The sequence below is a fragment of the Leptidea sinapis genome, chromosome Z (genome assembly GCF_905404315.1).
Source record: "Leptidea sinapis chromosome Z, ilLepSina1.1, whole genome shotgun sequence".
NCBI classification, from domain to species: Eukaryota; Metazoa; Arthropoda; class Insecta; order Lepidoptera; family Pieridae; genus Leptidea; species Leptidea sinapis.
In genome coordinates this window covers 31775862-31803667 of record NC_066312.1, presented here as the reverse complement: position 1 = coordinate 31803667, position 27806 = coordinate 31775862, and the positions used below count along the sequence as shown (strand labels likewise).

At 34.0% G+C, this 27806-nt stretch overlaps 1 protein-coding gene across 1 annotated transcript; it reads right to left on the bottom strand.

The window, feature by feature from the left end:
• Nucleotides 1–387: 387 nt before the first annotated feature.
• On the bottom strand, nucleotides 388–26904 carry LOC126978622 (synaptogyrin). Its single transcript, XM_050827601.1, has 5 exons — nucleotides 26651–26904; nucleotides 23596–23833; nucleotides 10987–11123; nucleotides 10105–10279; nucleotides 388–9204 (listed from the first exon to the last, which is right to left on the bottom strand). The coding sequence occupies exons 1-5, from the start codon at nucleotides 26750–26752 to the stop codon at nucleotides 9173–9175; spliced, it is 684 nt and encodes a 227-aa protein (XP_050683558.1). The 5' UTR covers nucleotides 26753–26904; the 3' UTR covers nucleotides 388–9172.
• Nucleotides 26905–27806: the final 902 nt, after the last annotated feature.

Here is a 27806-nt window from a genome sequence, read left to right as displayed (position 1 = left end):
ATTATTATGTTAAGTAGCGTTTTTGTCAGTGATCATTGAACCTATGCTGGTTGTTATCAGTGTACAATTAATAACAGTGCAATAGAGAAATCTTAATATTTAATTTATATGTCAAGATAGCCTCTTGCTGTTAGGCAATACATAACAACAGGCCAGGTTTATTACTTTAGTGTGCATGACACTTGACAGCTACTTTGTTTAAGAGTGCGTGTGTTGCTGAAAATAGAGGTTACGAGTTCGCCGCTACTTCTTCGTGTTAACAGCTATCACAGTTTATCTAGACGCATAAATGATCTAATATTTAAACCTAGCAATGATATTATGAGTGTGTCTTGTGTAAATCTATTTAAGAATACGATAGGTAATTAGATAAAATAAAACAACAAACATAATTCTAAATTATATTTTATATCTGACACAGTAACTATTAAATAAATACATACATATAAGTTTTCCACATATAATTTGAGTATAATATGCCTACCTGAACTCTTTATTGTTTAATATAGAGAATAGTCACGAGTTGCGCTAAATATGCCTACTCACAAAAATATTACGATCAGAGTGAACAGAAAAGCAAGTGACATGTGATAATAGTGGTACATTGGGAATAGTTCCTTCTTTAAAATTAAAAATTCCGCCTAGGGACGCATAGGAACTAAGCTTAAAAAAAAAGAATTTACGCGGTTCAAATTCCAAAAGTGACTGGCGTGCGTGCATTGAGTAGAGAAAGGCACGCCATCCACGTACACTGGCATGAGTGAAAGGGAGACAGAAAGCTACACTGAGGTGGAGAGCGCGTTGCAGTTGCCACACTGTATACGTATATATATTGTGTAACGGTAATAAATCTGACGCTGTCGTGTAACGCTAAAATCTGACGCTTAGTACGGATACAGTACTCGCTCGGCGTGTGGCCCGAACGTCCGTACATGGAACTTATTGTTTTATGGTAACAAAACCATAAGGTTTTTACCTAAAATTTTACTAACTCGCCAAATGCCAAACTTTTCTGTCTTAGTTAGGATCAAAACTGCGATAACTAGTAATAACTCGGCTTTGGCGTGCACCCGACTTCACTGGAATATCAGTTGGTCTACCAACATTGAGAAGGTTTTTAGACATACTTAAATAAAAAAAAAACGAACGAACTAACTCATGAAGCATCGTTGCTGTCTTTGCGGAGAAGTGGCCAGCAGATTTGGCCGCAGCTACACTCATCATAAGTCATATTAACATAAACAATATTATTGAAGATTGTGCTTGGCTTGATGAGGAATACGAAGAATTTATAGTACCTACTACTGAAAATATAATAAAATTCACAGCAATGCTCATTATCTAGTGGACTTTTTATATTTTTGGCTTAATTTTTATATAATATACAGAGTAATTGCATTTTATTAAAAAAAATATGATCAAATGATATATTTGCACACACAGTAAGCTAATGAAGTAGCACGCAGTCACAATACAGTAATAGAACAGTACTTTACCTTTATACTAGAGCGCCCGCCGCACACACACATACATAGGATATATACGGCCGCTAAGCAATCTTGGGGAAATAAATCTATTGAGTGCCACGCCGTAAGCGGCCGAAACTGGTCGCTGTCCGAGTTAAATTGTGCCGCGTCGTCAATCTTTTACAAATCCTAGCGCTCCGCCCAGGCGTAGGTCTAAACGTCAAGGAGACCACTGAGTTACGCTACTGTCCTATTTCTTGTACTGTGACGCAGCCGCAGTGTGCATAGTACCCGCTCCTTCCACTACAACGGAACTAGAGATCATTCTAGATATATTTTTGATACGATTGTGTCCAACGCCGCATACCGAAACGTTGTGCGTTCAATGACCATCAAACCAAACCTCTTGAGAGGACTGTTCAATCGCCATTACTCTCCGCATTTCTCTGAAGCATAATTACTTATGTACGAGACTACCACATAAAATCTAGATTTTTTACTATAGGTATTTGAACCGTTAATCAGATTTTTCTTTATTATTTTTTCAAATTCGTATTTGTATCTAGAGCCCGTTCTTCTCGGGCCTGAGGCGTATTTTATGTATGGATGGTAGATTGTTCCACAAAAATCCAATATGTAATTGTAATTTGAAGTTAGTTCAAATAATTGCGATCGTGAAATAATTAATTTTTTATTATTATTTGAATCAAGCTTAAAATTGCAAGTATATATTTGCCCGCAAAGGATTTGAGCCGAGAATCATTATTTTACATAAATCACTTGTTTGACCATTCACTCTGTATAATATTTACCGTACATCAAATCTTACATAGGCAATCAACAATCCGACAGTAATTTCTAGGGGTGAATGCTTCCACTAAATAAATCAATCATTTCATTGTATTATCAAATCAAATGTTCATCAGAATGGAATATCTACGAAAGATATAGTTATGAGATTTAATACAGAAATTTCTAACAATTAAATTAGCTTATTCCAAAATTGCGCCCAACCAATATTGATTAAGTACAGAGAACAGTACGCAGTGATGGTAGGCCCCCCAAAAGATGGACCGATGACCAGGCCAAGATTGCCGGATAATTTAAGATGAGGCTTTAAAACGCCTTAAACACGATTCATATATTGGACGTAACACCTTGCAAAGTATTTGTTTTGTATATTACAGCCGTTGTAAAATACTCTATTTATTAAAAAGAGTGGCCGTTAAGTTTGTTGTATGTTCTTCTCACGAGCTCTAATTTTTCCGAACATATGGTAGCTTCAGTAATTTAAAAGAAATATTTATAGTGACGACATAAAAGCGCTTAGTTTAAGCCAAATTGATATTTGGGGGAGGCCTTTGTGAAGGCTATAATGATGATGATAATCATACAGAAACCTTACTAATGCAATCTGTGGTCTTGCACTAAAAGGGCTAATCAATTATTGCTCTTACATAGTGATTTTAAATAAAATAACACTAGAAAATGAGAAACTGTTTGTTACTGACGTCATTAGATACAAAATTGCTCTCAATGGTAAAGACATTTCCATAATAAAGTTCCAGTCGCAAACCTTTTTAGCACAAGACCACAGAAATCAATCAAATGAGCGTATTATAAATTTCACCCCTTGAAATTACTGCCAACAGAACACCTTTGTTGTTTAAGTACTAAATAGCGAACATTACAATAAGAACAACATAGATAAACTCTACAAAGAACATGTTTTTTATTTTCCCATTTAAATCATGTAGAAACCTTACATAAAGTCCAATGTTATAGTCATAAGAAAAAATGTTTACAAAAGTCAATTAAAAACAAATGTTAAAGGCTTTGATTAAGTATTGGTCTCCGCTGCGCTCCAACTAGATACGTCAGGCGCAGTCTCAAAGTGCGGGAACTAGTACTACGCCCAAGCGGGCGTACTCGAACCAGTCTCGAACAATGTGTGACGTTTACGTGCCACATGCTAATAATTGAACTAAAATGCCGGGTTGCACTGTAAAACTTGGTTAAAATAATACTACAAGAAATAAGAAACACACTAAGATCACATATCATCTGTCATGTATTTTATATTTTATAATTTTATTAATATCAATGTAAAATAACACGAAGCGTATGTTACAAAATTTGATAGATGCCATTGAGTGTCAAGATGCCACGCACACAAGCAGATGCTTGTATGCAGAAGCAGAACTATTAGATATCAGTTGCCGCAATAAAAAAGCTACTGTTCTTAGGTAGTGTGGTATCTTTGTTGAAACGCAGCGGAGACCAATCCTTAATCAATGGTTAAATCACATTTTTATTGAATGAAGATTAGTTACATACTGTTCTTACATAAAATATCCATCGAAAGCAATTACAATCCCAGGGTTATTAAGAGACGCATACAAAGCGCGAGTAACTTGAAGCCCAAATTTCATACTTCTCTGGGCAGCCTTGCCTATATAAGGTAAATATATCTATATTATTAAAAAAGCAATAGAATATTATTATATCAATAGTATTAATTAATAAGAAAAGCACGTTTAAAACAACCAACTTCAAAAACTGAAAAGTATAAAATAACTTAATAATGATTTAATTTAATTAAATATTTTTTTATTTTTTAGTGTCGGCAATCAGGTACGTTATTTTTAAAAAGAAAATTTTTAAGTAGCTACGTGTAGGCCTACGAGAGGTGCCGCGCGCTTTTAACAAGATAGATCCCAAGACAAGGGACCGGAACAAGAGATCGACTCCAAAAAATGCTATTCGAAACTCTATTTCACGTTCTTGTGAGACACTGAAATATCGTGAAGAACGTTTGGTAGCTATGAATGACAGTAACCTTAGACCCACTAATCGGGACACGGGTTAACAATAATAATATCCAATCAACCTAAATGAAAACTCTTAAAAAAACCGTAGACAAACTATAATGACATCATCCACGTAAACAAAAATATTCATAAAATGAAAAGTACTGGGCCATATGTACTTTTATGGGACCAAATGACAAACATTTCGCATAAAACTAAAGAAGAATCATGTTAATCGGATCTTAAATGTCAGCGTAATCGGTAATACCAATCGAATTGAGAACCTCCTCCTTTTTGAAGTCGGTTAAAAATGTTAAGTAATATGGTCGCCCTGCAATGTAAATAATTACAACATATACACGGCAATTTTGACATAATTACTAATACAAATATATGATTATTGAGCGGTGTGCGGCACTGTTGAACTTTCACTTACATTAATATTGCACTGCGCCCCCACACAACGACTATCGCTGTGCTCTTCTCAATGACACCGCTCAATATATACAGCGTGGCGCTATACAGGGTGTTAAGCAACTATTTCTTAATAGCGGAAGGTTGCAATTGGACCTTGATTCTAAAAATATTGGAACTGAAAATTTACAAAAGAAAAATTATTGTGATGCAGTTCATTTTTTTTTTATTTTTTTTATACAATAAAAATGCAATGCAGTCTATTTATCAATCACAACTATCAAATTATCTCTTATAATAGTCCATCAAATTATAAAAAAAATAAAAAGTAGAAATGTATTTCCCAGCAACAGAAACTTACAATTGACATTGACAAGAAGGTACTGTCCGCTTCATTACTATGCTGGCGAAAGAAGTTTACAATAAACTTTGATTTTTTTTTACTGCAACTTCAGAACTTTCTTGCCAAAATGCCAACAACTATGATTCAGTTAGCTGTATGGAACCATTCCGTATTCGGAGATTGTCTGGTTACACCCTGTATATGGCGACATTATATGAAGTACCTTGAGGTTAAGTACCTTAATAATAAGAAAATCAATCTAAAATTTAAAGCAAATAAATGAAATTTACAAACAAACACATAATATATTTAGGAAACAAAATTACCATCACCCTTCAAATACGCACGGGTTAGGTGTCAGTGCCTACACTAGCGCGAGGCAACTAGATTACTTACAGGATGTTCCGAAAAAATATTATCGAAAATTGTTATTTTTTTAAGATTATTTATATATTTCCACTTTTTTTATGACTACTGTTAAGTAGGTCTAACCGTGTTTTTATTTAAAATCACCATTGTACCACTGCACTGTATAAGTACTTATAATAAATAAATATCATTATTTACCTTACTTATTGTACTGTTACAATTACAATTAAAACAGCTAAATATATAGACTATTTCGATTCTAGTTCAAAGGTTTAACATGTGATTCTTAAGCCTAGACACATACACGACAAAAATAAGCTTAATATTGCCTGATAATATAGCCACGAGACTCCCGTTAAAACTTAAACATTAATTAATTATTGCTAACCTACACAACAAGTGCAAGCTACGGAAGTGAAAGATAACAGATACTATACGATTTACATAAAAAAATAGAAAGATTAGCGAAGTTGAAATATATTTTAAAAATTAAACATTACTCACACAAGTTCCACTTTATTATCTCAAAAAAGATCCACCACGAATCGAGTGACGAGTGAATGTGTCGTACAGATGAATATACGTTGCGCGATTTGATATACAAGCCTTACAGCACTGCAATTAAAATCGGTAATGTATCATGAATTATGAACTTACGTCTTAGTTACGGTAGAGCGCGGGCTACACGCAATAGCGGCAACATTTTATACAGGATGTAATCGTTAAGTGTGTTCAGGCGACTATTTCATAACTATTACAAATATCCAAAAAAAAAAAAATTAAACTGATATCGAATGTACGTTACCTAATCAATAAAATGACATTAAAAACTTTTTAAAAATCAAACGAGAATTATCTAACCTTTAAATATTAAACACTCCCATACATTTAGTATGAGATTAGTAGAAAGGTTTTAGCTTCCATGTTTTAAAAGATTATTTTAGCTTTGTACTGATATTAAAGGAAACTTTTAACAAACCTAACATTGTCATAAACCTCTTTAATAATACTAAATAATTAAAACAAAATTTTGTATTCGAATTGATGTCCATGTTCACGAAGTGATAACCTTTTTACTAATCGCATACAAAATATATGGAATTGTTTAATATCAAAATTTAGGTTACTTTTCGTTTAATTTTTAAATTATTATTGTCAATCTACTGCTTAGGTAACGTACTTTCAATATCAGTTCAAAGTTTTTTGATATCTGAATACAGATACGGTATAATCGCCAGGTCGTAACTTAAAGATTACATCCTGTATACTCCAGTTCAGCCACTTCAGTTTTGCAATCATCTTGAAAAGAACACCCTCACAACTCGGTAATTGTAAGGTTCAATCATAAGACCTATGATAGACCCATCTTCATAGACTAATCTGTCTCAAATACTTCTGCTTGATTATTTATTACACCAACCTCACAAGACAAGACCTGGGATATACCTAAACATATTCTACGCCATAATTACGAGTTAGGTAGTGTTTATAGTTATAGCATGCGATATGAGGATCCATTCGACAAAAGGATATATCATTTTTGTATATCACATAAAATATAAATAAACGACAAAATTTTGAACAACAAAAGTCCACCAAGAAATGACAAAGTAGATAAAAGTGTTTGAAAATGCAAGCCGGCCCACCCGATGACGTCATCAAAGCCGTCATTGATCATATTTTAGCATTTCTGAGAATGCGGCACTAAAACTGCTATAATTTCGTCATTTTTTATTTAAACACACTAGTTCTTTCATTGTAGTAATTGTTTTGATGCGACTGGAATTATATAATTTAAATTTTAGCAGTTTAAAAAAAAAAAAACAAGTATATTTAAATAAATCCTTGTTTAAGGCATTACATGTGACTTAATTATCAATGTAAACAGCAGTTGTGTCGCATTTAAAATCAATCGAAAGGCGTACATATTGAAATTTAAATGTACAATTTTCCTCAATAAATCAGAAAGGCTACCAAGCCTTTTTTTAGGGCTTTCATGTATTTTTTTAATCACAGGAGCGTTGCCGTCCTGAAGGGCACACCGTTGGAATAAATTTGTCTATATTTAGTTATGATAATCTACGAACGATCCCCAACTCGTATTATTATGTCGTGAATTAATAACACATTTATAACTCTAGTACCTAGGAGTTTTAGCTGAATACATTCGATTACTATTTACGAACAGTTTGCCTATAGTTATACAAAGATATGCAACACGAAACATTCTTATATCTACTGATATAATATTAAAATACTAATACTCAATTTCCGACTATAAAGCATCATATTATATTATAAACTTTGCGTAAATACAACTACGAATGCGGCGGACATATTTCGGTCATTTAGCGAACGACCGCAAAAATAATATTTATGAACATTTTAAGCACAATATCTCTGAAATAACATATTATCCATCCCATAAATTACGTCACACGAATTTCTTTGTGACCCCTCCCCCGTCCATGTCACAGCTGGTCACATTTGTGAGACCCCCCTTAGTGTGATGTCACATAATATTTCGCAATTTCACATTTAGAAAAGTATGAAATTGAAATAGCAGCGTTCCGAAATTATTGTTAATTCCATTTCAATTCTTTTTCGATAAAATTAACTCTAGATCAAATAAAAGAAAGAAAATTTACAATACATTAAAAAAATATTATATTTGCAATTTTAGTAGGTATGTAAATTTAAAATTAGTGTTATAAATACTTACTGTTATTATATTAATATTATATTTTGAAAAAAAAAATGTGATGTCACAAAATTTGGGGCCTCTCCGCGCTCATTGTCACACAATGTCACACTTCGTCCACCTTAACGAGTGACGTAATTTATGGATTGTCCCTAATCACTTGTACACCAATATGTGTATGCGTACTTAAATGTAATAAGCATTTATCAATTAAACGTTCTTCCACACAGATATCAAATCTTTGGTTACAAATACTCCAAATATAGTGAAACTTGAAATCATAACACAGTTTTTTCTTAAATTACAATTACTAGCATTGAAATTGTTTTCCGATTTGTATGCTAAGGTCGCGTTTACATTGCTAGCTATCGGTTACTATTTCTTTTACTTATAAATAACATCAACTTTAACTAGGAATTGTATTGTTTCTTCAAAGATTTAATTGATTAAAAATTTTGAACGAATCTGTTGTTCTTACTCATTAAATCGTTGTCATTGTTAATGCAATATGAACACGCCTTAATCTATGTTTTCAGAGATTTTTATATCGAAATTTTACATCATAAACATTTTAATAGGATACGATATACGCCTGTTAAAGCGACTATTGCTGTTTGTCAGTATCTTAATATTTTTACAACTACCCACAGTTTGTACTTCAAATTGTTATTAAGCAAATCGTTAAAACATTTTGCAAACTCCTAAATGAAACACGAAAATATATCTTATTTACATTACAGTAATTTGTTTTGGTTATATTGTCGTACATACATTTACACTGTTTACACAGTGAAGCAATATAATCTAATAATTTAACAACCAATTAATAAACATATTAAAAAAAATACTGCCGATGACTACACCTACAACTAAAAAACAGTAAATTAAGTTACATTTGTAAATAATATTGCACAGTAAAATAATAAATATATTAAAAAATAAACAAAAGAACAGTTTTACTGTTCACAGAGATCCACAGAGACTCACAATAATAAGTTTAACTTTGGTAAACGCATATATAAAAAAAAAAATACAATTGTGAACAGTGTATAAGCCAAAGTCGGTTTGTTTAATATGTCGGGGCGGAGTAATCCATGTTACCTGAAATGTTAAAACAATATGTACTTTAATTATTTGAAGGTAAATTTAAACCATATTCTTTTACATGGCTTACATTTGAGTGAACTGGCAGAAAGGTTTTTTTGCGGAAAACTTTGAGGCCGGCACCACTCACACTTAAAACCGACGTGAAATAGCGGTTTTACCGACCCCGCCCCTCTAGATAGAAATGGCAGCACGAAATAAAAATAGACTACTCCAGGACGGTACCAGACTATGTAGTCCTGGAAAAGCCATCCCTGGGCGGCCACAATAGGGAATAGTGGATACCCGGGCTACCCTGTGAATTCTGGAGGTGGAACCTCCAATGGACTCGGGGGGAATAGAGCCAGAACCACCTTCCACCACATTCGCTGTGGACTTTTGTAAGATCAGGTGGAGGTCTTGCTCAAATTTAAATGCCGTCCACTTCCACCTGGAGACGACGGGACCGGCCCATCTCTTTTTGACCGAGACTTTTAACGAGGATATCTGTATATCCTCTCTGGCTGATACATCTTATCTCTGGTACCCGGGGTCTTATTTTTGCACCATGCTTAATGCGATTTTTCACCTTGGACATTCATAATCCGAGCGGGCCCAATGGAATTCCCCTGATACTGCTGCGGACATGTGCTCCAGAATTGGCGCCGGTACTTACCGCCGCCTCTCATCAAGCGTAGTCCCGAAATTTTGGAAGGCGGCTTTAGTGCACCCGATACCCATACGTTTGGATCCGTCCAACTACCGCCTCATTTCCACTACCTTCATTTCTCCAAAAATATACAGTCAATAATGAACCGCCAGCTGTTGGGACACCTAAGATACTAATAGCCACTATTATAGGTCACTCTAATAGCCACTGTTAATTATTTTAGATTGAAAGTCCGAGGTTAAGCTCACCAGTTTGTTGGTGCGAGAAGGGCGGCTCACTGTAGGTGGGCTGCGAGTCCTGGGCGCCCGGGTACGCGGGGAAGCTACCGGGGCTCCCCACGGCACCCTCCACTTCGTACGCGGGGGCAAACGCCGCTTCGGCCCCCATGCGGAATCTTTGGAACGCGAAGAAAGCACACGCCACCTGCAATTTGTTTACTACCTGGTTACATTATCTTTGGACCTAACGTCGATGTCGTCACATTGTCGGTTTGTTTCACGGTATGCAAAACAAGCATAACTTGGATATTATATTATTATTATATGTTTTGTCAGTATTATCGATTGATGTTGTGATGCTAATAATTATTATTATAATGATAAAAAAACTGTGAAAGAATCTGGGGTTGAGTAAAAAAGGTATTTGTTATTCTGTGTCTGAACTCTGTGTCGCTATAATATAGCGACTTAATGAAACTGCGAACCGTACTAACGCAACAGTACGAGTACGAGGGAGTGATGGGGGGACGGGAGGGGGCTTCGCGTCCAAGAGATGAACAGAAATACAGTAGTCGTGTTGGGAACATTAACACAAATTTTGGAATTGTGTCTCTAATATGAAATAACATTTATTGTTATCAAATTATTTATAATTCACAATAATTTGCTATTAAATGTGTGTATTTTATCACTAAAATTATTATAAATTTGTAGTAGGCTATATATGTAATCAATCACCTTACATTTTTTATATTTGTTTTGTTTATACGTGTGTTTTTTCCTCGCTTGTTTAAAAAGTGCGTATGTAATTGAGTCGTGAGCAACTTGCTCACTAGACGTCTGATTTACAGCAACCCATAGCCTCGTTTATAATGAGCAACTTTGCTCACTTTACTATTGACAAATAGTTACCCAAGCAAAGATGGAGAAGAAACAGAAGGCGATGGCCCCCTGCATGTTATTGGCGGTGCCTGGTGGGGGGCTCTCGGTCTTGCCCCACGCGTTGGACAGGTAGCAGAACCCGACGAAGTACAGGAACGCCCAGAATGCTGTGAACAGATCGCATTGTACTGAGGTTAAGGTGCGTACTCATTACGGGTCGCCGCGCTCGAAAGTGCCGCGGGGCGAACCGCTCGCTGTCCGTGTTTGACCACTTGCGGTTGCGGTTTTGGACGCTTGTAGTTTTGGTGAATTGGCTCGCCGTACATAAAAAAAATAACAAAGAAATAAATATATTATGCACTAAAAAGTATAAAAAATAATTACGTATTTTATACAATATAATTAATAAATTTATTTCTAGATTCCTCCCCCGCTCTCGCCTCCTCACAAATGCGACACAAGCACATCTTACCTATAACTATGTATGTAGTTACAAACCTACCTTGGTTGACACCGACTCCAATTATAACAATTATCGAAACTAGAATTAGATTAATTAATTATATTGTATAAAATTTTTAAACTTTTTAGTGCATATTATATCTATTGTTGTAATACATATTTTGATTTTCAAAGATTCTGAGGTATACTGAGTAATTTGTTTGAATATAATTAACTAAATTTTGCAATGCAGCAAATAACGTAACCACATTGCAATTTGATGAAAGATAGTTTGAAATTCTGACAGATCGCACCGTTAGTGTAAATCGTTAAAGAGTTCCATTGATTATCGTATTCAACTAAGACAAATTACTTGATCATAACGACTTTACGGTAGGTGACTCAAATATCCGGATAGCATATAAAACATTCGTCTGAGTATCGTTAGTTTGCTCCTAAGAATTTAAGAGTTGCGTTACTTTGTCATGGATCCCTTACCAAATATATGCAGGGTGTCCCAAAGTTATGGGACACGAAGGGAAAGTACCTTAAATATGCTATTTTACTGAAAGAAGACTTTATGTTATTTTTAAAAGTTAATAATTCTGCATTCAAAGATTTTCTAAAAATTACTTGCCTCGTCTGGGAATCGAACCGACTTAAATGTAAAATAAAAACACCCCTACTTTAATGATGCCAATCGAAAGAATGGCCAAAAACTAATAACTCTTCTTAAGTAACATAACATTTTAAAAGAAAGGAACAACGTAAAATGAATGTCTTACTTGCTTACACCATTAGATTTCTTCTTTTGGGGATATGTGAAAGATATGCTATACAAAAAGCGATAAGAGAACGTGGGCAAGTTACAAACAGAATTGTGCCATATCATATAGAGTATTCACCATAAAATGATAAGAAAATTAACAGGCAGCGGTCTCATTAAAAGATTGGCGATTTGCGTAAGACAAGAGAGGTCACATTTTGAGCATTTAATTAATTAATTTACAAAAAAATACCCACTTCATTGACTACTTTCTTTTAAAATACTATGTTACTTAAGAAGTTATTAGTTTTTGGCCATTCTTTCGATTGGCATCATAAGAGTAGGGTTTTTTTTTAACATTTAAGTCGGTTCGATTCCCAGACGAGGCAAGTAATTTTTATAAAATCTTTGAATGCAGAATTACTAATTTTTAAAAATAACCTAAAGTCTTCTTTCATTAAAATAGCCTATCTCCGATATTTAAGGTACTTTCCCTTCATGTCCCCATAACTTTGGGACAACCTGTATAGGATAACCTTACCAAACTTTCATCAAACTATCCTTGAACTACATCCTTTCCAATAAAAAATTTCTGGAGTGGATAGTTCTGAGGTAACAAACATAAAAAACCGTCGAATTGAGAACCTCTTGCTTTTTTGAAGTCGATTAAAAATAGACAATTAACAATAAAATTGACTGTTTTGATACTCGTACAAAAGTATTTCGGACTAGTATAGGAGTCTCTAGATGCCAGAAATCTTAAAGCTATTGCTAATAAGGGCTGTTGAAGGTGGATCGGCAGCCGTGCGCTGCAATCGCGTTTAACAAAATCAATATATCGGCAAACGAAGGCCAACTTGTGTCGCACTTGCACGACTGTCGCGCGTAATGAGTTAGTTATTAATACATAACCTGATCCCCGATCAGGTTATCAGGATCAGGATTATAATAATTTTAAAGCCAGTTTTTACGATTTTTTTCGCTCGACTAATTTTAGCTGTTTATTGATGATGTAAATCATAGTAATTACCAGTGGGAGGCTCCTTTGTAGGAGATACAGGATGCCGGCTAGATTATGGGTAGCACAACAGCGCCTATTTCTACCGTGAAACAGTAATGTAAACATTACTGTGTTTCTTTCTGAAGGGAGCGCTAGCTAGTGAAGTTACTGGGCAAATTAGACTCAACATCTTATGTCTCAAGGAGGCGATTGTAGTGCCGCTCATAATTTTTGGGTTATCCAAGAATCCTCTGCGGCACACCATTGGGGCAGGGCGTATCAATTATCATCAGCTGAACGTCCTGTTCGTCTAGTCCCTCATTGTCATAAAAAAAATCTGGTTGTCATTCATATCGATTGGCATCATAAGAGTAGGGTTTTTTTTTAACATTTAAGTCGGTTTGATTCCCAGACGAGGCAAGTAATTTTTATAAAATCTTAGCCGTTTAGAAAACATTCAGAGAAGGTTTGTGCGGCATTTATGCTTCCGCACTGGTCAATCCTATGACTCATCTGAATATATTAATATTTGCAAAAGGCACCATCTACTTCCTCTTGAAAAAAGACGCGAAATAGCCGATTTAATATTTCTCATGAAGATAGCCTCCGGTTTTATTGACTGTCCCGAACTTTTATCCTTAATTAGACTCAGAATCCCGTCTAGGCCGCTTAGGTTCAACCCACTTTTATATCTTCCTCATACTAGTACCAACTATAGACAAAATACATTCCTTTGGCGAGCAAGTAATAATTTTAATAAATTATCTAGGGATAATACAATCGATCTTTTCCAGACTAACTTTATGTCAGCGAGGAGCATGTTAAGCCGGTGTTTCTTTAATAAGTATTAAGATAGTAGTTAAAAGTAGTACTGTTATGTCACTGAATCTTTAGTGGTGTACTAACTGTTTTAATTATTTAATTGATTTAAATTGTGCATTGTATTTTATTAGTTTACTTTAGTGTTTATTAGTATCGTTGAAATTAATTATTCTGTAGCTACTGGCGGAGACCTATAATTGGCTCACAGTTATGTAAATTAACATATAAGGTAGCTAATAGCTGTTGGTCTTCCTAATAAATAAATAAAATAAATAAATCATCACGTTCTTTATAGTACATTCTCACTACGTCAACATAAGAAGCTATAATTCAACGAATATTTATATGATTTCAAAAGAGCAAATTTTACAGAGTTTAATAAGTATCTAGCAAATAATACTCTTCCAGACTTATCCAAATAAATTGACATTGATACTAATATTAATTCATTTAATAAGCTTCTTATCGATTCAATTAAGAAATATGTTACTAAAACTAAAGTTAAAAACAATAAATTCCTATCGTGGTTCTCGTATGAATTAAAAAAGGCTATTTTTAAAAAATCCTACCAGAGCACAAAAAAATGTCACAGTATAATTTTAACGTATACAGATGAATAGGTCTGTGTGTTCAAATATCTCTATGAAAGAGATGAAAAGAATTTCATTGAATAAACTGAAAATTCTGTCGGTACTTAGACAACTCTATAACATATTTTGCATGTCAATTGACGAAACATATTGGATCATCATTCATATTATGTTAGCATCTTAAGTACAATGTTTCTTTCAAATAAAATCGATTTAGACTGGAGAGAATTGCCCTAACAGAAATCCATGTAAGATATTATGAGAAATTAGCTGACCCAGCAAACGTTGTTTTGCCATATAAATTATTTTTAGAGTTAGACCGTTTCTTGGACATTGCTTTATTTTTCTAAAATAAACGTAGCCTAAGTTACTCCTTATTACATCAGCTACCTGCCAATAAAAGTCGCCGGATTAGCCGCAACAAACAGACAGACAGACAAAAGTGTAAAAAATGTTATTTTGGTGTATGTACCGTATATATATTCATAATATACATTTAAAAAAACGGTTATTTCAATATTACAAACAGACACTCCAATTTTATTTAAATGTATAGATAATTCACACAATATTTTTATAAATTATAGCCTATATGTTATTCTGGTGTGCAAGCTATATTATTGCAAAGTTTCATCAAAATCCATTCAGTAGTGTTTGCGTTAAACAAGTTCAAACATACATCCAGACATACAAACTTTCACATTTATCATATTAATAGGATTGTTACGGTCGTCCCAGCTGGTCTCCCCTAATACTCCCACATATACAGGTTATATTCGCATATTATAAAGGTAAATTCAAATAAATTTTATTCAATTAGGCTTAAACTAAGCACTTTTGAATTGTTTTAAACAGTTTTATTTAAATTACTTAGATTACCATATGTTCGTAAAAATTGATTAGCCCTTTTAGTGCCAGACCACAGATTTCATTATTTAAGGTTTCTGTTTCAGCCGGAAGACGTAAACTACTGGACAAAGATGTCCAACACGATCGATCCCATGCCGCCTTCAAACTCAAAGGCAAATCAACGTTATTCAATTAGGCTTAAACTAAGCGCTTTTAAATCAACACTATATATCTTTTAAATTACTGAATCTACTATATGTTCGGAAAAAATAGAGCTCGCGTGAAGCATATATAAGAAATTCAATGGCCACTCGTTTGAATCAAATAGAGTGTTTTACAATGGCTGTAATATACATAACAAATGAGATAAGGTGGTAATATATGAGTCGTGTTTAAATAATATAAATTATTTCATAAAAAATAGGTAATAAATATTTAACTGTATAAATACAAATTAACATACATTTGATGCATCAACCTTTAGTGCTTGAACTCATTGTTTGTTTCAACAACATGATGGTCGTGATTACCTATACTACATTATTATAATTATCCTACTAATCTCATACAAAATGTAAATGTGTTTGATATCAAAATTAAAGATACTTCTCGTTTGATTTAAAAAAAAAGTTATTGTTGTCGGTGTATTGATACTTTCGATACTCACGATATCTGTTTAAAGTATTTTGATATTTGTAATAGTTACGGTATGATCATCTGATCACACTTAATGATCACATCCTGTATACAGTATAACCTTTAGTTTTTAAAGGTTTTTTCTTAGTCATTTCTGCAAACCCTTTCTTTCGGCACACATATCATGTGGGTTCAATAGAAATGTCTGTGCTGGTAACCTTTGAGGAGATTCCGCGTAAGGAATTCCAGGTGAGCTTTTCAGCAAACCCTTTCATTTAATACCCATATCATGTAGGTTCATTTAAAAGTACAGCCAGGGACCAATCGAAGTATTGTCAACAAATGAGGATTTCCTTTCTGTGGAGCTAATCCTAGATCCATATCATGTTCATCATCATCAGAACTTTCTGCTCCAGCTTGCAGAACTTCAGCTTAATCGGTTGAAGATATCAGATCAAAAATGCAACATTAAAATCGAACTAACATAACTAAAAACTTCTTTTTTATCACAATAAAAACTAAACGAGCAGGACATTCAACTGATTGTAATTGATACGCCCTGCCTATTACAACGAAGTGCCACTCAGGATTCTTGAAAAACCCAAACATCCGAGCGGCACTACAATTTCACTCGTCACCTTGAGACACAATAATGCTTACACAATATTACTGCTCAACGGCAGAAATAGGCGCTGTTGTGGTACACATAATCTAGCCGCCATCCTGTGCAAACAAGCCATCCACTGGCACTCCCAAAACTTGTATGATATACTCCTAATTCACACATTACCTCAACTATAGTTTGCTTTGTAGATAAAAGACGATAAGTATAAAACTAGAGCGTTACATTTAACGACCAACACCGATACAGCTTATTTTATTTTTTAGGACGGCCTTCATTGTTAACTAGGTCAAGGTGCATTAGCATGGGCCATTGTTGACTTTGCATTTATAGTGATGTCAGGTTACAGGCGCCACATAGGATAGAAATATATTTATTTACCAATACACGACAGACGCTGTTCTGTCATTAGAAAAAAAAAGATGTGAGTGTTTGGGAATAATGAAGTCTAAAGCCGAAACGAAAACGTATTTCTGAATAATTTTATATCGTATTTGTGTAAACAGCTTTTACATCACCGCTTTATAATTGCCAAGATTTTAAAGTATTATTGATATAGGATGTTATCCTTAGGAGATAGAGATATGTCATCGTAGAATTTTCTCGCAGAAGGGGGTTTCATTGGAACCGCCTAGAAGAATTATTATTCCGACACCTATCAAATATCGTTAATGTATTCAAAAACTTAACAAATTATATACTTATCCCTTCCTCGAGCATTAAGCTTTCCATTGGTGAAAACAGCATGATAATCAATGCAGAAGTTTTTTAGTTTATCGCGAACAGACAGACAGACGAGGCGGAGGACTTGTATTATAATATGTAAAAAAAAATATTGAATTAGGCGTTACTTTGCGGAAATCCATAAGTATACAAATGAGTTAAGTTTTCTTTAGTGTTAATTCCGCCAATATTTGTTTTTAACACAATTCGACACGTGTTTCGCCTCTACACGAGACATCCTCAGGACGTGTTGTCTCGCCAAAATCTGGCACGAGACAAGAGACTGTTTTAAAAACAAATATTGGCGGAATTAACACTAAAGAAAACTTAAATCATTTGTATTATAATATGTAGTTAATACATTCTATACACATATAAGGACATATCATTCGCAGTCTGACAATGTAAACACACTTTTCTCTTTAGTCATGTGTCAACTGTCACTGTCCAAATCAGATATGAACTGAATAAATGTATTACATTGCTGCTTATTTCTTGTTTTAAATTGACACACTTTTTACACAAATTATCTTGCCCCAAGTTAAGCATATACAGCCTGTGTTATGGGTTACAAGCCAATGATATATTTAATACAATATACTTACTTAAACATACATAAATTCATATAAACATCCATGACTCGGAAACAAACATCCATATTCATCATATAAATAAATGCTTGCACCTACCGGAATTCGAACCCGACCTCTACCTTTGTAGGTAGGATCGCTAACCACTCTGCTATACAGGTCGTCACTTTTGATCAAGAATATTTTAGACAACTGGAGTACCTAAATGCGGCAATGTATAGATATAGCAGTCGAATTATTATGGTGTAATTTGTGGCTCGTTCCATATTAAGGATTGATTTTATACGACGTGATTTATCTATATGTATAAATTGTTATTTACCATCATACCGAATGACAACAACACAACATACTTATTGCCTCAACACTAGGTAAACTTCATGAAGGTACATCAGTTTGTAAAGAGGCCTTTACATAACTGATAAGAAACTACCAGCCCGTCTTTTAAATCATATTATAACAAAATTGCTTAGTCTACTAAATATAATATAATTTTAGTACCAGTCAAGAACCATATATCTTCTATAATATATCTTTTTTTAAGATAATAAGAGACGAGACGAGCAGGACGTTCAGCTGAAGGTAATTGATGCGCCCTGCCCATTACAATGCAGTGCCGCTCAGGAATCTTGAAATACCCAAAAATTCGGACAGCACTACAACTGCGCTCGTCACCTTGAGACATAAGATGTTGTTACGGGTTTTATTATGTAAATGACACACCTTTGGTAAATAAGAACTTATATTTCTTGCACTAAATCAACTGTAGCCTTATTACACCTATTATATTTAAACTAAACTAAAGCTAAGTACTAAGACTACTTTGGACGCCAGGAGAATTTTATCCACGTTGGAGGGAATTCTACCAAAACCCAAGCTCTCGGCTGCTCAACCTCTCAGGGTACTTATGTATTCATTAAAAGGGCATTTCCATAGGCTAGGACAATAAAAAATAGTAATGTTATTTTCAGATACAAATACAAATGCCTAACTTCTATCCCAATTAGATATAAATTCTGTGCAACTTACCCCTTTCCTTGTGGTTTAATAAATATTTTTGATGGCACAAATTATTTTATTACTATAACAAAACTATAACCATGACGAACTATAATATCACATTGACGATCACAAAGGTACGTGTTACTTCATTGCACAGCTGATCGCTAATGTCAATGACCGACCGTAACATTCGTTATGAACCAATAATCGAGAAAGAAACAAAAAAAACTAAAAACGAAAATGAAGCCAGGATTCGAACCCCCGATAGACGACAGTATAACGCTTCACGATTCTATCGTCGATACCGCTAGACCACGAACGTTATGACCGAAAGTGTGAAATTATCTAATATGTTATACTCAAAGAGTCGTAATACTAATTCATAACATTCCCCCAACCTACAAAAGAAAAAAAAAATATATATTTTATCTAAAATATATATATTTTATTTCTTCTATGCATCAGCCCACAGTCTTTAAATCTTTTGCATGCCAAACGCCAATCGGTTTGCCATAAGCATTATTTAGCTGAAATACATTATCCGACAATTTTTTAACAATTAGAGCTTTTTCAAATTTCGGTGCAAGCTTGGCCATAAATTTGGTTCCCGCTTTTGACAGGAATTTCGTTCGTCTCCATACTATATCGCCCTCTTTAAAGTTTGCTTTACGACGTCTTTCGTTATAAAACCTGAGACTTTTGTCATGTGCGAGCTTTATCCTTTGTTCAACCTCTCTATGTAATTTCGATCGCGATTTTAAGCTATGTAAATATTCTTCAATGTCCACACGTATCGGTTGGTTCTGCACTACGTGTTGTGTACCAACAGATTCACCAGTCAGTTTTACGGGAAAGGATGTTTCTCGGCCAAAGAATAAAAAAGAGGGTGTGTACTCAGTAGTTTCATGAACTGATGTCCGTATTGCGTGTGCAAATTCTTGCAAATGTTTATCCCATTCATTATGTTTTCTTGAATTAATGTAAGACGCTATCATTGTCTAGGTGACATATTATTTTAAATACAATATGTTAACATTAATAAATAATATATTGTTTTGTTATCATAGTCCAACATTACTGCCGTAATTTTTATATATATACAGATATAGGATTAAGTATGAAATTCTCGGTTTGTATAACATCTTTTGTACGGTAAGACTTATTTATTTAATCTTAATAACCTTCACTATTATTTGTTCTTTATCACGGCAAGGTCATTTATGCTTTTTCGGTAGAACTCTGGTGAACTGGACTCAATAAACTTTGTGAAGTTAAAAAAAAAAAAAAAAAAAAAAAAAAAAAAAAAAAAAAACTAAAAACGAAAATGAAGCCAGGATTCGAACCCCCGATAGACGACAGTATAACGCTTCACGATTCTATCGTCGATACCGCTAGACCACGAACGTTATGACCGAAAGTGTGAAATTATCTAATATGTTATACTCAAAGAGTCGTAATACTAATTCATAACATTCCTTTTTTTTTTTTTTTTTTTTTTTTTTTTTTTTTTTTTTTTTTTTTTTTTTTTTTTTTTTTTTTTTTTTTTTTTTTTTTTTTTTTTTTTGTAAATAAGAACTTATATTTCTTGCACTAAATCAACTGTAGCCTTATTACACCTATTATATTTAAACTAAACTAAAGCTAAGTACTAAGACTACTTTGGACGCCAGGAGAATTTTATCCACGTTGGAGGGAATTCTACCAAAACCCAAGCTCTCGGCTGCTCAACCTCTCAGGGTACTTATGTATTCATTAAAAGGGCATTTCCATAGGCTAGGACAATAAAAAATAGTAATGTTATTTTCAGATACAAATACAAATGCCTAACTTCTATCCCAATTAGATATAAATTCTGTGCAACTTACCCCTTTCCTTGTGGTTTAATAAATATTTTTGATGGCACAAATTATTTTATTACTATAACAAAACTATAACCATGACGAACTATAATATCACATTGACGATCACAAAGGTACGTGTTACTTCATTGCACAGCTGATCGCTAATGTCAATGACCGACCGTAACATTCGTTATGAACCAATAATCGAGAAAGAAACAAAAAAAACTAAAAACGAAAATGAAGCCAGGATTCGAACCCCCGATAGACGACAGTATAACGCTTCACGATTCTATCGTCGATACCGCTAGACCACGAACGTTATGACCGAAAGTGTGAAATTATCTAATATGTTATACTCAAAGAGTCGTAATACTAATTCATAACAATGTTAAGTCTCATTTGCCCAGTAATTTCACTAGCTACGGCGTCCTTCAGACCGAAACACAGTAATGCTTACACGTTACTGCTTCACGCCAGAAATAGGCGCTGTTGTGGTACCCACGCTAGATTATCTAGCCGGCATTCTGTGCAAAGGAGCCTCCCAATGCTATAGTAAGTCTTCACACATAGATACGAAGCTAATAATTTAACAAGATGGCAAATTTTATATACCCTCCAGAAAATTTGGCGACTCTTCGGGTTGATCAATCTTATACTAACAAGTGTAAATAAAACTGATAAAAATATTGTTATACATACTTCTTTGAACAGGATGGAAACTAGTCAATTAATTAAGTGCATTTATATTTATACCTAAAAATACATATACAGGATGTCCCAAACTTATGGGACATGAAGGGAAAGTACCTTAAATATCGTAGATAGGGTATTTTACCGAAAGAAGACTTTATGTTATTTTTAAAAGTTAGTAATTCTGCATTCAAAGATTTTCTAAAAATTACTTGCCTCGTCTGGGACTCGAACCGTAAGTCGGTTACATTTAAATGTAAAAAAAAACACCCCTACTTTTATGATGCCAATCGAAAGACTGGCTAAAAAAGTAAAAGTAGAGATATTATCATTCCATAGATTATTCGTAAATAAGTACCCACTTCATAATTAAAATACTTAATAGCATAGTTTTTTTTAGTTTAAAAGCGATACGAAAATGTGGGCGAGTTTCAAACCGAATTGTGCCATATCATATCGAGTATTCGCCATAAAATGATAAGAAAATCAAAAGGCAGCAGACTCATTAAAAGATTGGCGATTTGCGAAAGACAGGAGGGATCTCATTTTGAGCATTTAATTAATTAATTTACAAAAAAATACCCACTTAATTGACTACTTTCTCATATCTACATATCATAAAACTAGGGGTGTTTTTTTTACATTTAAGTCGGTTAGATTCCCAGACGAGACAATTTTTAGAAAATCTTTGAATGCAGAATTACTAACTTACAAAAATAACATAAAGTCTTCTTTCAGTAAAATACCCTATCTACGATATTTAAGGTACTTTCCCTTCATGTACCATAACTTTGGGACAACCTGTATATATATGTATTTTTAGGTAACCTTTTCTTGTAGCACTTCAGTGCGAGAAATCGATGTAAATGATCCATTATTTCTCGCAAGTATAAATAATGAATCCTACCGAGTAATGAGTTCCCCTTCACATAACCTTTGACAATCGAATTACATTCGTTCGATCATCGAACGAGTAATGCTCGATTGTCAATTTGTATTTTTACGAATGGCGCGACCCTATTTGGCTTTTATTACCAGCCTTTAATTTAGCTTAAGTGTTGTATGGAGGCCAACGGGCCGATTTAATAAGTTAGAGAAGTGTTTCATCCAAATGGAACCTAGTGTAATGGAGTGTACAGCTCATTATAATATTTTGTTATTGCGAAATTATACGCGCGAATATAGGTAATGACGAAACGAGATACGGATGCAAATTGATTGAATTGTTTATGGAAAGAGAGGGTAAGCGGTGGTTCAACTACAGTACGAATACGAATCATAAGAGAGTTATTTGTCTAAGGCTGAGAGCGTACTTCGATTTTACTCACGTAAAAATTGGCTAAGTGTAAGCTTACCATAACCTTTGATTTCGATTTATATAGTCATTAGAAAAAAAACTCAAAAAAAACTATGCTATTAAGTATTTTAATTATGAAGTGGGTACTTATTTACGAATAATCTATGGAATGATAATATCTCTACTTTTACTTTTTTAGCCATTCTTTCGATTGGCATCATAAAAGTAGGGGTGTTTTTTTTACATTTAAGTCAGTTAGATTCCCAGACGAGACAATTTTTCACATCTCTCACTCTCGAAATCTCACGTAAAAATTGGCTAAGTGTAAGCTTACCATACCACCTTTGATTTCGTTTTTATATAGTCATTGGACTGAAATTTCTACATACATAACAAAGATGTAATAATCTTGATTGAAAAGTATTTCTCCAAAATAGGACCAAAAGTTGTCAAAATTTTGTATTTCCACCCTTATAATATAATGGGAACGCACGTACGGTGGGCAAGTACTTGACACGCCCAGTATTATTTAGCACCACAGCTGCGATATATGTTAGCGTCTTCGCGTTTGATTGTTTGATTACACGTTTGGTTTATGAGATTTTATATTGTATTACATTATTTCGAATATAGTATACTATTAGTTTATTAAGATATAATACCTATATTCATGTTACTATTTTACATGTGGTTCAAGATTCGGAAAAAAGTTTACATTAAATGGTTTTAATTAATTTTAATGAAATAATACTTTAATACTGCGTCAGTACCTGAGAATCCCATATCGGCCAGCACATAATGCTTCCTCGTCTTCACAGAGGACATCTGATCGAAGATGTACTCGCCGGCGATGAACCCGACGGCAGCCACGAAGGCGATGACCGAGATGCCCACTCCGTAGTTGCAGGCGTTGGTGTCATCGTTGTAGACGCAGTACTCCTGCTGGTCCACCTTGCTCACGTACCAGCCCTTGGCCGATATGCACCCCATCACTATTACGCTAAACAACTGGAACATAAATATTACACAACTACTATTAAACTGAACGGTTGAGTTGTGCTAATGTCGCTGTGTTTATGTTGAATTCCCATAACGAGAACGTTTATTAGAATCGAATGGTGTATGGGTTTTTTTGCGTTTCTTATCTTTCACACAAAATAATTATCGAATATCAATTGCACACACCTTTACGAGAAAATTGGCAACGCTGCATACGAAGACTTTAAAAATACGAATGATTGTACTTACCCACTAACCAATGAAAAACACAGATGAAAAATATGTCTCTATCTCACTTTAATTGATTATTATGTCAAAAGTAAGTTTGGCAACGTCGCTAAGATTAGGAGTTGCCATACTGGTAACACGTGTATATTTAATAAAAAAAAATACACCCAAAACATGCATTTTAGAACACTTGTTTCTGGGACTTTTCTTTTTCTTTTAAGGTATAGAAAAGTTATGGGAATTCATATAGAATAAACACGTTGTATATACATATATCTGGAACTACCGCCGCATATGGACATCAATATTCTTTTTTATGGATAATGAGGACAAACGAGCGTATTGGTCACCTGGTGTTAAGTGATCACCGCCACCCATATTCTCTTGCAACACGAGAGGAATCACACATACAAATCACAAGGCGTATGCGAAAAGGTACCCATGTGATATCATCTCAGAAACACGGCACAAGGAAGCTCATTCCAAAGCATTGTTGTATGTGGAACAAAGTTCCTTGAAAACCACACTGCGGAGGATCCAGATGACAGGGATGATATTCTAATTTGTGGCGTGTCATGTGAAGGTAGAATTCGGCGGCAGGAATCAGGTGAAACAGCTTTTTGGAACATTCCCCGTGATAAAAGATAGTACCGGACAATAATACCAGAAATCAAGGAAAGCTTAATGGTCCCTAAGTGGTTGCAATTCAGTATTTCCCATAGTGGCTATGTGAGGCAAAGTTTGGCGAAGAAAGAATACCAGACTTTAACTTGTTGTGAGAAAAATTTAATAATAATAATAATAAATTCTTTATTGCCATACAAATCATTACAAATATAAAATAAACAATTAGGATACGCGATAAAACAAAAGGCAAAAGGAAAATGCTCAGCTTCACCTGACATGGAATCATGGATTTATGTTTCCATGCAGCGCTGTTTGTGGCTCCCCGATTACCTACTTAAGCTATCTTTTTTTTATAAAATGTAATATTAGAAAAAAAAATATTCTGATTACCCTTGCAAGTGTATGTAAGTGTGTGTATGTGTATGAATGTGTGTGTTTAGGTATGTGCATGAGTGTGAGTGTGTGTTTATGTCCGTACATAGAAAAAATCTTTTAGAGAAAGATATTTCGAGTGGAAGTGGTTCAATTTCTCCACAGCAAGTTGCTTTTTTAGTAGAGCAAAACGGTATTTTTTTAAAGGACTCGATACTCGTACAAATATACGATACTTTAAAATTATTACGTGATGTGTGGTGGTTACAATACTACTGCTGTTATGTTAACATGAAAAATAAAAATCCTCATACTAAATAAACAGCAAAATATGCAGCCACACCCCTTATCCTTACACAATGCTCAGCCAAATTAGCGATAACTTGATTGTCAGTGAATAGCTGCTCTTTCGCATCCAGACCCCGTCCAGAGGTGGTGATGCTACACTTTTAAGATACTACTTTGGCCTACTCTTCCAAGTGACTCACACAATGTCGCCCAATATGTTGAATCCCAGTATGCCAATACAACAAAGGGAGATTTTAGCAGTGGATTCACAAACCCAAGTCTTCTTAAATAAAAACTGTAGTTTTGTAAATATTACATGTAATAATAGTAATGTACAACTTTAATTGAATACTGCTGTTAACAACAATATTCACTTTCTTATTCATTTCAATTCAATTCACACATTTCATTTCAACAAAATCAAACATTGATATTAATGTAAATAAGTTGCACTATTTTAACAAGAACTAATACAAATAAATTTTGTAAAATAAAACTTCATTATATTGTTTAATGAATAAAGACAATTTTTAAATATTTTTTTTTTTTTTCTAATTAGGATAACTTTAAGTAATTACTACTTGCTGGTACAATTATTATTTTACTAGTGTATACACAGATTTCTATATTTATCAATATATTTCTGTATTGGAATAAAAAAAAAAACAAAATACATGTACCTACTTAAACAAGAAATCTTATTAATAACCAGACAATACTACTTATATACTTTACATTAAAATTCAACAGAGTTCATATTCTGTACAATCCACAGTGAGCCCAATAACTAGAAATTACAATACAGTTAAGTATTAGTATTAATAATAATGTAATTCTTATGTGTGTCATATTTTCATTAGACATAATGTATACCTATTATGATATTATGTAACAAATACAGAACACTAACATTAATTGAATTACTAATTTTTTATTGATACTAATATAAAAAAAAAAAAATGGGTGTGAGCCATTTATGTGTCTCCAATAAGAAAATATTAAGTATTATAATTTCTAGAATAGAGTTTGTATGGCTTCAGTCAGTTATTAGGTTTTGTTTTTATGTAAGCTGAGAATCAGCTTCCATACTACTCGTACCAAAAAATCAAAATCTAAAGGATTTATGACAGCTTTACATAATATATTAGTATAGTTTTATAATATTATACAGAATTGGTTTTTCTTGTATATTCCACCCTTGTGTTTTTGTCCATACAATGTTATTAATATTATGCACTTAGCATATATGTATTCAAAACGAAAAGTACTTAAATTGTTCAGAGTCATTTTATAACCATTCTAAGTTCTTACCCAACACACCGCCCTGACGATAACTTGAGGCCTCTGAGCAAATGCCTGAGGATCAAATGCTCCTCCTGCTTTCCCACCACCATAAGCTCCTGAAGTATCCATTTTAAACAATTTTTCTTTATTCAATATCACAAGTACACAATGTTGCAGTTCCCAAATGATTCGACGGTGACCTCGGAGCTCGATTGTTATTGATCGCGCAGGTTTGGCTAAATTTTTAAGCACCAAATTCGCGAACTACGCAGAGCGCAAGCGAAAGCGACACTGACGGCTAACCATAACCAAACACTGACGTGATGACGTCTGACGGTCAAATTTCCAGTGTCAAAACCCACAGCTGAAATTGGCATTGACGTAACCTTAGATAATTTATACGTCTAGATATATAAAGTCTCTTGCTGCTAGACAACCGACGAAAACAGGCCGGGCCATGTTTATTACTTTATTGTGCGTGACAAGCTACGTCTTACACTCGAGATACACTTTGTGTTAGTGTGCTTGCATTGCTCAAAATATAGGGAAACTGTCAACCTCAATTTTTTTGACGTTTTCACATCTAGCATATCATAGTATCGTACCATCGTTTTCACAGTTTATAATTTATACGGTTATCCAGTCCGGTCTATCCAGATTCCAGACGTATAAATGATCTAACCATAGACTAACAAAGCGTGTGAGAGAAAAGAGCATCTCTAACTAAGATACAGCAAGATAGAAAAAGAAAGTAAATCTATTAATTACAGTAACCCGTAACGGATTTTGATTGACAAGTCTTAGCAGTCAGCCACGCCTGGCATTAGTTCTTTAGTAATTTGAATATTAAACTACTACCTAACCACTAGCTAACAAAACTTGTACAAATTTGGTCACGCAATATCGGGTCCATGCTGACAGGTTTCCTACACGCTAGTATATTCTAAATCTATGGCTAAACTATGTAACATGTCGAAAAAGTTTTAATTAATAAAAGGAATTTAAAATGATATTAATAAATATACTATACAGATATTTGGCCAATTAGTATTTACATTTTCTTAATGTCTCACTCCAAACTTCGTTTATCGTAAGTAGCCCAATTTCAATTAGTATTCAGTTGTGATTTGTGATTCAGTAACCTGTATTATGTTGCCCTTTTCACTTGGTGCATACCGGACGC